Raw genomic sequence first — 14,110 nt, forward strand, 5'->3', positions numbered from 1 at the left:
GAAGCTTCCATGGCGGCAGAGAGGACATGTCCACCAGATCCGCATACCAAGTCCTGCGAGGCCACGCAGGAGCGATTAGGATTACCAAAGCCTTCTCCTGTTTGATCCGTGCAATCACCCGGGAAAGGAGAGCAAACGGTGGAAACACATAAGCTAGGTTGAACGACCACGGCACTGCCAAGGCATCTATCAGTTCGGCCTGAGGGTCCCTGGACCTGGATCCGTACCTTGGAAGCTTGGCATTCTGTCGAGATGCCATCAGATCCAGTTCCAGTCTGCCCCACCTGAGAATCAGGGTGGCAAAGACCTCCGGGTGAAGTTCCCATTCCCCCGGATGAAACGTCTGCCTGCTCAAAAAATCTGCTTCCCACTCCTGGGATGTAGATTGCTGACAGATAACAAGAGTGAGCCTCCGCCCACCGAATTATATTGGATACTTCTGTCATCGCCAAGGAACTCCTTGTTCCTCCCTGATGATTGATGTAAGCCACAGTCGTGATGTTGTCCGACTGAAATCGGATGAATTTGGCCGAGGCCAATTGAGGCCAAGCTTGAAGCCCATTGAATATTGCCCTCAACTCCAGAATATTGATTGGAAGTAGAGACTCCGAACAAGTCCACACACCCTGAGCCTTCAGGGATTTCCAGACTGCACCCCATCCTAGTAGACTGGCGTCCGTTGTCACTATCACCCATGAGGGTCTGCGGAAGCACGTCCCTTGGGACAGATGATCCTGCGACAACCACCAAAGAAGAGTCTCTTGTCTCCTGATCCAGGTCTATCTGAGGAGACAAATTTGCATAATCTCCATTCCACTGTCTGGGCATGCTCAGTTGTAGAGGTCTGAGATGAAAATGAGCAAACGGAATGATGTCCATTGCCGCCACCATCAATCCAATTACCTCCATGCACTGAGCCACTGATGGCCAAGGATTGGACTGAAGGGTTTGGCATGTCTCCAGAATCTTTAACTTTCTGACTTCCGTCAAGAAGATTTTCATGGATACGGAATCTATTAGAGTTCCCAGGAAGGGAACCCTTGTCTGTGGAATTAGTGAACTCTTTTCTAGGTTCACCTTCCACCCATGAGTCCTTAGAAAGGACAAAACCATGTCTGTATGAGACTTTGTCAGTTGGAAAGAGGACGCCTGGATTAGAATATAGTCTAGATAAGGCGCCACTGCAATGCCCCGCGGTCTGAGAACCGCTAGTAAAGACCCTAGAACCTTCGTGAAGATCCTGGGTGCCGTGGCCAACCCGAAGGGAAGAGCCACAAACTGAAAATGTTTGTCCAGGAAGGCAAACCTTAGAAACTGGTGATGAACTCTGTGGATAGGAATGTGAAGATATGCATCCTTTAAGTCCACGGTAGTCATATATTGACCCTCCTGGATCAATGGAAGAATTGTCCGAATCGTCTCCATCTTGAAGGATGGAACTCTGAGAAATTTGTTTAGACTCTTGAGATCTAAAATGGGTCTTGAACGTTCCCTCTTTTTTTAGGAACCATGAAAAGATTTGAGTAAAACCCCTGCCCCTGTTCCTGTATTGGAACGGGATGAATCACTCCCATAGTGGAGAGGTCTTTTACTCAACGTAAGAACGCCTCTCTTTTTATCTGGTCTACAGACAATCGTGAAAGAAGAAACCTTCCCCTTGGAAGGGAATTTTTGAACTCCAGTTGGTACCCCTGGGACACGATTTCTAGTGTCCAGGGATCCTGAACATCTCTTATCCAAGCCTGGACAAAGAGAGAATGTCTGCCCCCTACTAGATCCGGTCCCGGGGGCCGCCCCTTCATGCTGTCTTGGGAGCAGCAGCGGGCTTCTTGGGTTGTTTACTTTTGTTCCAAGCCTGATTATGTCTCCAGACGGGCTTGGACTGTGCGAAGTTCCCTTCCTGTTTAGTGGAAGAGGAAGGAGGGACTCCTTTGAAAATTTGAAAGGAATGAAAATGACTCTGTCTTTGTTTGGACGTCTTATCCTGAGGGAGGAGATGACCCTTACCTCCCGTAATGTCAGAAATGATCTCTTTTAAATCAGGCCCAAATAGAGTCTTTCCCTTAAAAGGGATAGCTAACAGCTTGGATTTAGAGGATACATCCGCAGACCAAGATTTCAACCATAAGGCTCTGCGAGCTACAATGGCCAAACCTGCATTCTTAGCCGTCAACTTGGCAATCTGTGTCCGTAACAAAAGAATTGGCCAGCTTAAGGGCCTTGATTCTATCCAATATTTCCTCCAAAGGAGTCTCAGTCTTAAGAGACTCTTCTAGGGCATCAAACCAAAAGGCAGCCGCATTTGTAACTGGTTCAATGCAGGCCGTCGGTTGCAATAGAAACCCTTGATGAACAAACAGCTTCTTTAGAAGACCCTCCAACTTTTTATCCATAGGGTCCTTGAAAGCACAACTGTTCTCAATAGGAATAGTCGTACGCTTAGCTAGAGTAGAAATGCCTCCCTCCACCTTAGGAATCGTTTGCCAAACATCCCTAACGGTGTCAGGTAAAGGATACATTTTCCTAAATATAGGGGAAGGAGAGAACGGTATACCCGGCCTTTCCCATTCCTTGTTAATAATTTCCGAAATTCTTTTAGGAATCTGACAAACATCAGCATAAGTAGGGACCTCCAAATATCTGTCCATCTTACACAATTTCTCTGGAGGGACTACAATAGAGTCACAGTCGTCCAGGGTCAACAAAACCTCCCGCAATAACAGGCGAAGGTGTTCAAGCTTAAATCTAAAGGACATAACGTCCAAATCTGTCTTGGGTAATGTGCTACCTGAGTCAGACAGTTCTCCTTGCGACAGAACCTCCTTACCCCCCCTTCCGAATCCTGGGAGGGAACATCTGAGATCGCCATCAAGGAATCAAAAGCCGCATGGACTACCTGGGTCTCTATTCTACTACGTTTACCCTGTAGTACTGGCAACTTAGATAACACTTCTGTAAGAGTTGAGGACATAACTGTAGCCATATCCTGCAGAGTGAATGACGCAGACACCGATGAAGAACATGGTGTCGCCTGCGTGGGCTTTATGGGCTGAGACGCTTGGGATTGTGACTTATCCTGAATCTCATCAGTCTGAGCACAATCATCATTATCATCAATTAAGAAAAGTTGTTATTTACACTGTAATGCCCTAGTAATACATGAGGGACAAAGTGTAACAGGGGGTTCCACAATGGCATTTAAACACATAAGGCATGCACTTTGCTCATCCATGTTAATAAATTGAACAACAAACAAATTTGACTCACTCACAGAGAAAATACGATTGGGAAAAAAAATTATACTGAGTACTGTATCTTTAAGAACTCAAAACACACATCTTATCTGTTTTTTATTTCTCAATTTAAAAACACCAAATATGAAGAGTACTGTATCTATAAGGAAGAAACTAAGTTCACCTTCCCTTCATACACCGTTTTGTATTTTTCTTTGGAAAATAACCCACAAGTAAGCCTTTTTTCACACAGATTGCTTTGAAATAAAGACCTTGTCACCTCGCCGCAGCTCCTACCTGCTCCTGTGACCGGACCAATTATAACAAGCCTTGCGCATCAACAATCGTGTGTCCAACTCAGGCTAAGCAGTTTAAAAGCCGTAACACTGACTGTGCACTGAAAGCGCGCAAAGTCCAAAGCTCCGCCCCTCGTGGGCGTAATGTCAACACGCCATCTTCTAAAAACAAATCCGCCATTTACCAGAGGCTAGAGAGTATACGCACTCCAAAACTGCCTAAAGTACAAATGCATTGTCATTAGCCCATTGTGCTATCCCCTGCGTCAGCCTTAGCCCACACAAAGTCCCAGCGCTTCAAGGCACACTGCCCGAGTGTCTGGTGAAAAAACAAACATAATAGCTCCCAGCGTCTAACTCCTTAATAAAACTATGTCAGAGAGTTTGGTACACTATGTTAGCTTTGTACTTACATCCCAGCGCTTCTAGGTAGTAGACTGCTAGAGTGTCTGGTTCAGTCATTAACTGCTTAACTGCCCAAAGCATAGTGAACGTACAGTCCATCTGAGATTCTGTTTCTATGTCCCAGAATAAAAGAACTGCAGTTACCTGCATGCTGAGGAACAGCATGACAACTTCACAGTATCAAGAGGTCCACTTTTCCTCCTGAGGTCCTGTGAAACAGAGAAGTCTTAGTTAAGAATTTCCAAGACCATGTACAGCAACGCAGCACAATCCTGGGAGGCACAGTGGAGACAAAAATCCACCAGTTCCCACAGTCTAAAAAGACTACTTGAAGCTGCTCTGTAATAAAATAGTATGCTTAGGCACCATTTAAAAACAAAAAAAACTCTTGATTGAAGAATCTAAACTAAGCACCTCTCTTTACCTCTTCCTATCACTAACACAGGCAAAGAGAATGACTGGGGGGGAGGGAAGGGAGGGGCTATATATGCAGCTCTGCTGTGGAGCTCTTTGCCACTTCCTGCTGACCAGGAGGCGATATCCCACAAGGATGAAATCTGTGGACTCATCATATCTTGTAAAAGAAATGTAATTTATTTGAAACTATTGTTGATGTTAATAGACTTGTGAGGGACCTTACATTGAGAAAGTTCTTTTGGGGCTCAGATACAAGAGATGAGTCAGCGGAAATTGATAGTGCATCTAATTTACTTGATGTTACTGAAGGTGAGAGTGCCCCGGGCATTTCTGATATAATAGATTTTAATGAAGGGATAGATTATTTAACCCTCCATGAATTGGGGACCTTCAACATACACTCAGAGGTTACCATCAAGTCAAACCATGTAGTATTTAAACCCAAGCCCATCTTTTACCCCACTAGAGTAAGAGGCCCCTTCTTGGAGGCGTTTCATCGCTGAGTAGAAGAGGATCTGATTAAGCTCTCAGAGCAACCTCAAAAGATAACACAAAACCTGAGCCCAGCTTACAAATTGGCACTAGAACAGCTAAGTAAAAGGGAGGATATTGTAATCAAACAGGCAGACAAGGGAGGCTGTATAGTCATGATGGGAAGAAATGATTTTGTCACAGAGGCCTTATGACAATTAACTGACACACAAGTATACAGAGAGTTGAGCTATAATCCTACTGAGAGGTTTGGAATTGAGCTGAGACACTTATTGGATGATGGTCTGATGAAGGGACTCATTGACTCTGAAACTTTTGAATACCTGATGGTACAAAAACCAGTTATTCCTATATTCCATCACCTCCCCAAGGTACATGAAACCTTGGTGGGGGTGAAAGGAAGACCGATAGTATTGGGTATAGGATCATTATTTGAGAAATTATCAGGTTGGATTGAGTACCTCCTACAACCCATCATCCTTTTTCTACCGTCTTATCTCAAAGATACCACCCACCTCATACAAATTATGGAAAATGTTGAATGTGATATTGATTGTAAGTGGTTGGCGGTGGACGTGGTAGGCCTCTACTCGGCTACTCCACATGAGCACGGCATTAAGGCCGTGAAATACATGTTACAAAACATTAGTAATTATCATGTGGATTTAATTGAGTTTATAGTGGAGACACTCACGTTCCTCCTGACCCACAATTATTTTAAATTCGAACAAACTTTTTATCTCCAGAGACGTGGGACAGCAATGGGGGCAAAATTTGCCCCTTCGTATGCCAACCTTTTTATGGGTTGGTGGGAGCTGTCCCACGTCTTTGGAGATAAAAACCCATTCAGAGACAAGATTAGATCATACAAGAGATTCATTGACGATCTCCTTTTTGTTTGGGTGGGAGAGGTTGCTGAGACACAAGACTTTATGACCTATCTCAATTCCAATGAGGTGGGCCTGGAGTTTACCTCACAGGGTGAAGTTGATGCTATACCCTATTTAGATGTGAAACTTAAAGGTGATATGAGTGGAAAAATACTTTCCACTCTTTATCGGAAACCTATCACATCTAACTCCTTGCTTCATGCCAGAAGTAACCATCCTCGTCATACAGGATTTGGGGTGGCCAAGGGGCAGTTCATAATTAAGCGGAACTGCTCCTTGGAAGAAGACTTCAATAAGGAGAGCAAAGAACTGAAGCAGCTCCTAACAGAGAGGTTATTCACGAAAAGTGATTAACAGAGCATACCTGGAAATCAGCAGAATGGATCGCAAAAACATGTTGAGGGGCACACACAATATGCCAGACCATATCAGGAGAGGTTATGATATCCAGAAACCAACACTAGTCACTACTTACAGCCTTTAGTTCAATGACATTACTGACATAGTTAACAAACACCTGCCGATTCTTACAGCAGAAGACAGTTTAAAGGAATATGTGTCCAAGGGATGTAATTTTGTATCATGGCGAGCACGCACAATAGGTAATTTGGTAGCACCTAGTGTACTTAGGGACAAGGCCAAGACCAACAGTAGCTGGTTGAGTGTGAAAGGGCATTTTAAATGCCACTACTCCAGATGCATAGCATGCCAACATAGCAAGGTTACCTCTAGCTTTCAATCAAAGACAACAAATCGGGTCTTTGATCTTGCCAACTGCACTAACTGTAGAACCACCTTCGTGATCTATTTGGTGGAATGTACATTGTGCAATGGGCAGTATGTCGGATGCACGACTAGGGAAGCACGTTCCAGAATAACAGAACACCTTAATGACATCTCCCATGATAATGAGTGCTCTGGGCTCTCACAACACTTTATAACTATACATGGTGGTGATGTCACATCGCTCTCATGGCAGGTTATAGAGTGTGTTCGGAGCCCCCCCCCCCCCAAGAGGTGGGGACAGGACAGCATGGTTAATGCTACGTGAAGCATTTTGGATTTTCAAATTGAAGACAAGGAGACCCCAGGGCTTCAATATTGAGGGAGATGTCAAACTTCTGGAAAAGGTAGAAATCATGCCCCTATAAGAAATAATATACAGGAAACATATGGAGCTATACTTGAGTGTGAATTACTAGAGCCATGAGCCTGGGGACACTACTTTGGAGGAGAATGCAGGAATATAGTAAATATGATTGTTTTGATCCTCCTTGTGTTGTTATTTTTAGATGGTCCTTATTTTCCCCACCCTAGCATAAGATAGGGGTTAAGGATTTTATTATTTATACAAATTTAACATACTTAACCATCTTTAAATGGATAACAAAGGGATGATAACAAATATTAGAATTAACACATCAGGACACAAATACATTACTGCAAGTAAGTCTAAAACAGAATTATAATTAAGGAACCATAAGCAGTTATGCCATAAATATTTGATATGCTTAATTCTAAATTTGCATCTAGGTTTGGGTTAGGCCTATCAATTAAACTAAATTTATATAGGCTTATCATTGAATATTATACATAGGTACTGAAGGGGTTAATCACTGAAAATCTTTGGACCAATAGGGATGTAACTATAGGTATATCAGGCAGGATGTAATGGCAGCCAATCATGTCCATGATTAAGGAACCATCCGAAACATGTAGGGCTGATTGAGTACTAGCCATGAGAAACCTGCATTTTTGTTTTGTTGCCACGGTTTGTATGTTTTTACCTATTTTCACATAGAGGAATAAATGAGTAGCTTTTTCTGAGGATCACTGTGTTTTTTTGTTTTCATCTCTATTATTTGCACAAACGTTTTACAGTCTCTCAGGTTATCTTATTTATCTGTTCAAAGAACATTTTTTACATGTAAACTCTTCATTTCACAAAATTAAATATTGTACTCTTATTTAGTTAAATAATTGTGATGTTATCTGTCAGTTTAATGCCTTTACTCTTAGTGTGCCTTAAATGAGAAATAGAATTCACTGAATTGTAGAAAGTTGTTGATTGTATTAAGCTAGACTCTGTGAATAAGCATGATTTGTATCAAACTATAACCAGTTTTGCAAAATAAAGTGGTATTGTTCAGTTACTACTATATAATTTGTTGATTCCAGTGTCTCCCATATTTATATTTCAAATAAAGTTGGCAACTCTATTATGTACATAAAAAAAACACTCATGGTAATACATTTTTTTTGTAGATTAAAAAGCGAGAGTGCACTCAGGCAAGCAACTGTATTTAATGCTGATTCAGAAACAACCTTTACAAACATCTCTCCCAGCCCCACTGGGAGGATAATTTGCTCTAATGTCTTGTTTCCATAACTTTTCTATAGCTAGTACTTCTATACTGACATAGTTAGTATTGCAGGGGGTTTCAAAGAAATAAAAAGTAAATTTATGCTTACCCGATAAATTAATTTCTTCTATGGTACGACGAGTCCACGGATTCATCCTTTACTTGTGGGATATTATCCTCCTGCTAACAGGAAGTGGCAAAGAGCACCACAGCAGAGCTGTCTATATAGCTCCTCCCTTAGCTCCACCCCCCAGTCATTCGACCGAAGGTACAGGAAGAAAAAGGAGAAACTAAAAGGTGCAGAAGTGACAAGTTTAAAATAAAAAAATATAATCTATCTTAAACTGACAGGGTGGGCCGTGGACTCGTCGTACCATAGAAGAAATTAATTTATCAGGTAAGCATAAATTTACTTTTCTTCTATAAGGTACGACGAGTCCACGGATTCATCCTTTACTTGTGGGATACAATACCAAAGCTACAGGACACGGATGAACGGGAGGGACAAGACAGATGGCTAAACAGAAGGCACCACTGCTTGAAGAACTTTTTTCCCAAAAATAGCCTCCCGAAGAAGCAAAAGTATAAAATTTGGAAAATTTGGAAAAGGTATGAAGCGAAGACCAAGCCGAAGCCTTACAAATCTGTTCAACAGAAGCATAATTTTTAAAAGCCCATGTGGAAGCCACCGTTCTAGTAGAGTGAGATGTAATTCTTTCAGGAGGCTGCTGTCCAGCAGTCTCGTATGCCAAACGGATGATGCTTTTCAGCCAAAAAGAAAGAGAGGTAGCCATAGCTTTTTGACCTCTACGTTTTCCAGAATAGACAACAAACAAAGAAGATGTTTGACGGAAATCTTTGGTCGCTTGCAAGTAAAACTTCAAAGCACGAACCACGTCCAAGTTGTGCAACAAACGCTCCTTCTTAGAGGAAGGATTAGGACACAGAGACGGAACAACAATTTCCTGATTAATATTCCTATTAGTAACAACCTTAGGAAGGAATCCAGGTTTGGTACGCAAAACCACCTTATCAGCATGGAAAAAAAGATAAGATGAGTCGCATTGCAATGCAGATAGTTCAGAAACTCTTTGAGCCGAAGAGATAGCAACTAAAAACAGAACTTTCCAAGATAGATTGAGCAAAATTCCCCTCTTGTTTTGCAGCAGGGGAAGAGGTAGAGGGACCACCTTTGAAGTTTCGAAAGGAACGAAAATTATTTTGTTTTGTTCTCATCTTATTTGTCTTATCCTGAGGAAGGGCATGGCCTTTCCCTCCAGTGATGTCTGAAATGATCTCTTTCAGTTCAGGCCCGAATAGGGTCTTACCTTTGAAAGCGATGGCTAAAAGCTTAGATTTTGATGACACATCAGCAGACCAGGACTTAAGCCATAACGCTCTATGCGCTAAAATGGCAAAACCTGAATTCTTTGCCGCTAATTTAGCCAGTTGAAAAGCGGCATCTGTAATGAAAGAATTAGCTAGCTTGAGAGCCCTAATTCTATCCAGAATATCATCTAATGGGGTCTCAACCTGAAGAGCCTCCTCCAGAGCCTCGAACCAAAAAGCAGCTGCAGTAGTTACAGGAACAATGCACGCTATAGGTTGCAGAAGAAAACCCTGATGAACGAATATTTTCTTTAGGAGACCCTATAATTTTTTATCCATAGGATCTTTGAAAGCACAACTGTCCTCAATAGGTATAGTTGTATGCTTAGCCAGGGTAGAAATAGCTCCCTCCACCTTAGGGACAGTCTGCCACGAATCCCGCATGGTGTTTGATATGGGAAACATTTTCTTAAAAGTAGGAGGGGGAGCGAACGGAATACCTGGTCTATCCCACTCCTTAGTAACAATGTCCGAAATCCTCTTAGGGACCGGAAAAACATCAGTGTAGGCAGGAACCTCTAGATATCTGTCCATTTTACACAATTTCTCTGGAACTACAATAAGGTCACAATCATCCAGAGTCGCCAAAACCTCCCTGAGCAACAAGCGGAGGTGTTCTAGTTTAAATTTAAAAGCCGTCATATCTGAGTCTGTCTGAGGGAACATCTTTCCTGAATCAGAAATTCCCTCAGACAGCAAATCCCTCAACCCCAACTCAGAACATTGTGAGGGTTCATCGGATATGGCTAATAAAGCGTCAGAGGGCTCAGCATTTGTTCTCACACCATACCTACTGCGCTTCCCCTGCAACCCAGGCAGCTTAGATAAAACCTCTGTGAGGGTAGTATTCATAACTGTGGCCATATCTTGCAGGGTGAAAGAATTAGACGCACTAGAAGTACTTGGTGTCGCTTGTGCGGACGTTAGTGGTTGTGACACTTGGGGAGAATTAGATGGCATAACCCGATTCCCTTCTGACTGAGAATTATCCTGCGACATACTTTAATTAGCTAAAATATGTTCTTTGCAATTTATTGACCTTTCAGTGCATGAGGGACACATTCTAAGTGGGGGTTCCACAATGGCTTCTAAACACATTGAACATTAACTTTCCTCAATGTCAGACATGTTGAACAGGCTAGTAATGACCACAAACAAGCTTGAAAATACTTTATTTAGTGAAAAAATAACAATCTTAAAAAACGGTACTGCGCCTTTAAGAGAAAAAAAGCATATACGTTCTGCAAAACTGCTTTAATATACACCAATCTTTTCAAATTTTTGATATAAGACTCAATTTGTGTAGTTAATTGATAATAAGGCCTAAATCCGGATCGATAATAAGGCCTAAATCCAGAAAAAACACCCCCAGCACCTTGCCACAGCCCTGCTGTGGCGCCTACCTGCCCTCAGGGATTGGAAAAATGGGGTTAAAGCTTCGATTTGGCCCAATACTTCCACAAGGGCCCTCCGGAGTTGGAGCTTGCTTAGTAAATACAACTGCGCATCTGAGGCGCGAAAATAGGACCCGCCCATCTCACTCGATGTTTTGTCAGCCTAAATGAACTGCACCAGAGCGGCTCCATACTAGCCATGTGGGTTCTGAGACCCAAAAATCAAGCCAAGTGTACCCTCAATAAAGTTGCTAAAAAAAGTTATTGTGGATAGGGATGTGTAGATACGCATCCTTTAAGTCCACGGTGGTCATATATTGACCCTCCTGGATCATTGGTAAAATAGTCTGAATGGTCTCCATCTTGAAGGATTGGACTCTGAGGAATTTGTTTAGGATATTTAGATCTAAAATTGGTCTGAAGGTTCCCTCCTTTTTGGGAACCACAAACAGATTGGAGTAAAACCCCTGCCCCTGTTCTGTTTTCGGAACTGGGTGGTTCACTCCCATGGTATATAGGTCTTCTACACAGCGTAAGAACGCCTCTCTTTTTGTCTGGTTTACAGACAATTGAGAAAGATGGAATCTCCCCCTTGGAGGAGAATCTTTGAAATCTAGAAGATACCCCTGGGTTACGATTTCTAAAGCCCAGGAGTCCTGAACGTCTCTTGCCGAAGCCTGAGCAAAAAGAGAAAGTCTGCCCCCTACTAGATCCAGTCCCGGATCAGGGGCTACCCCTTCATGCTGTCTTGGTGGCAGCAGCAGGCTTCTTGGCCTGTTTACCTTTGTTCCAGGTCTGGTTAGGTCTCCAGACTGACTTGGATCCCAAAAAACGTTAACAGCACTCCCAGTTCACAAAACGTTTGCCCACAAACAATCAAAATTCAGTGTCAACCATTTTTTAATTAGCCCCTTATGCAAGCTTAGTAATACCCTTCTATAACTCTTAGGATTACTGCTTACCCTTACCCTCATGGGGATACTGTCAGCCTTTCTGAAATACCACAGTCTCTCCAGAAAAAATGACTGAACATACCTCACTGCTATATAGAATGAAAACGTTCCTCACACTGAAGTTTCTTGTACCCCTCAGCCTCTGTGGGAACTGCTCTGGATCTTAGTGACAAATGCTAAGATCATCAGCCTCCAGGCAGAAGTCTTCATCCATCTGCTGCCTGAGAGTAAATAGTACACACCGGTACCATTTAAAATAAAAAACTCTTGCTTGAAGAAAATAAAAACTAACATTTTATCACCTCTTTCACTTTACCCTTCCTAGTACTTAGAGTAGGCAAAGAGAATGACTGGGGGGTGGAGCTAAGGGAGGAGCTATATAGACTGCTCTGCTGTGGTGCTCTTTGCCACTTCCTGTTAGCAGGAGGATAATATTCCACAAGTAAAGGATGAATCCGTGGACTCGTCGTACCTTATAGAAGAAATCAGCTATTTCAAATGATAAAATAAAAGTAAAATTACGTATTTCTAAACAATTGAATATACTCCAGTAGGATAAATAGGAAACATTTTAAAGAGAAGAAAACTTTCAGTACACTGTCCCTTTAAATCCCACAAATTCTTGCTTTGTCCATATGGCCCTATATTCTGTTTTATACACACATATTTTCATATTTCCTTCTGTTATCAAATTTGCTTTTTTTATCTTGGTATCCTTTATTGAAGGAGGGTAATGCTCTACTGGGGCCTAGCTAAACATATTTGGTGAGACAGTGACAAGCAGCCCGCTCGCAGTAGTGCATTGCTTCTTAGCCTAACTATGTATGCTTTTCAACGATGGATACCAAGAAAATAAAGCAATACAAATTAGATAAAAGAAGTAAATTGCATGTTCTGAGTCACGAAAACTTCATTTTTTCTTTACTGTAGCTTTAAATTGCTCCCCTGCAAATCTATGTACACAGAATCAACCCAAACTAATTTTCAAGAATCTCAATGAAAAGAAGATTTTTTTTGGAGTGGAATAGATCTGCACAAGGACCTAAGTATGAGGAAGGAGGGGCAAACATTAAAAATGAAATATTGTTGTTTTAGTTAAATAAAACTATTTAAATTATTATTAAATTATTATTAAGGTAATGTTCTTTGTTTTTTTTTTAGTTAAAAACTATTTAAATTATTATTAAGGGTAATCACTATATTTCTCCTTCTGATTAAGTACAGCTGAAAAGTTGATTAAATATGAATGATCAACCTATTAAACTGGAGATAGTTCACCTCCCAATAGTTTCAATCATCTATCTATGCATATCTAATGATATATAACCAAATCAGTAATGGTCTGAGATATATATATATACACTGTGACAATGGCCTGAAAAATCCAGATGCACTCCTCCACCCAGGATGCTGCAAAACTATACCTATTAGAATAAAGAGGTTCCCTATAGTCTTCTATCCTAATAAACACCAGGTAATAGAAAAGAAAGAAAATGGTATTATAAGGCACAGACTGAGAATGAGCTAGAATAATGATAGTAGTAGTAATACGTGTAATCTCATAGTATTTTCTTATTGTGATTGTATCAGATTACACGTTTTACTACTACTATCATTGTTCTAGCTCCTTCTCAGTCTGCGCCTTATTATACCTTTCTCTCTATATATATATATTTTATTTTTTTTATATGTTTCAGGTTTAGGCTTCAAATTACTTGATAATCATTTTGTGGAGCTTCAAATGCTGCTCAACTTTTTAACTTTCAGTATTTTAAAGGTGAACCTTTATAATTCTAATATGCAGTTGGGGCCATAAAATGAGTCACAACACTTAACAAGGGACTTACCATCAGCAAATGTCTGTCCTATGTAATATTCCATGGCAGTGATACTTTCATTTGAGCTACGTGGCTCAGGACTTGTGTAGTTCGTTTCTGTAACATTTAGAAACTCTGACTGACGTGGACTACATGTCAGCTCGCAAAACAGAGTCATCAAATTAAAAAAACAAGATGGACACCTGAAACAGAAACCATAATTCTTTCAATTTCCTTGTATACAAAGAACCTTAGTAAAACTATTATACAATAGCTAAGCAAGCAATATCTGGAGAGAAACAGATGGCAAATGATGAACTCTAGATACAAACCACATACGGAGGTTACCACAGAAGACTAAATATTTTGAAATTTTGTGTAATCTGCACATTTTGTCCACTTCTGCTCATGAGGAAAATGTGTGACTATTTTTCATACTTGCAATCATAATGGTTGTTTGT

General features: G+C 41.2%; 1 protein-coding gene across 1 annotated transcript in view; it reads right to left on the reverse strand.

Moving 5' to 3' along the window:
• NPC1 (NPC intracellular cholesterol transporter 1) overlaps positions 1–14,110 on the reverse strand; it is a 322,060-nt gene that overhangs the window by 224,923 nt on the left and 83,027 nt on the right. The window contains exon 4 of the mRNA XM_053714975.1: positions 13,680–13,852. Coding sequence (XP_053570950.1) covers positions 13,680–13,852 — 173 coding nt within the window. The remainder of the gene's footprint in view (positions 1–13,679; positions 13,853–14,110) is intronic.

Source organism: Bombina bombina, chromosome 5 (assembly GCF_027579735.1).
Source record: "Bombina bombina isolate aBomBom1 chromosome 5, aBomBom1.pri, whole genome shotgun sequence".
Lineage (NCBI taxonomy): Eukaryota > Metazoa > Chordata > Amphibia > Anura > Bombinatoridae > Bombina > Bombina bombina.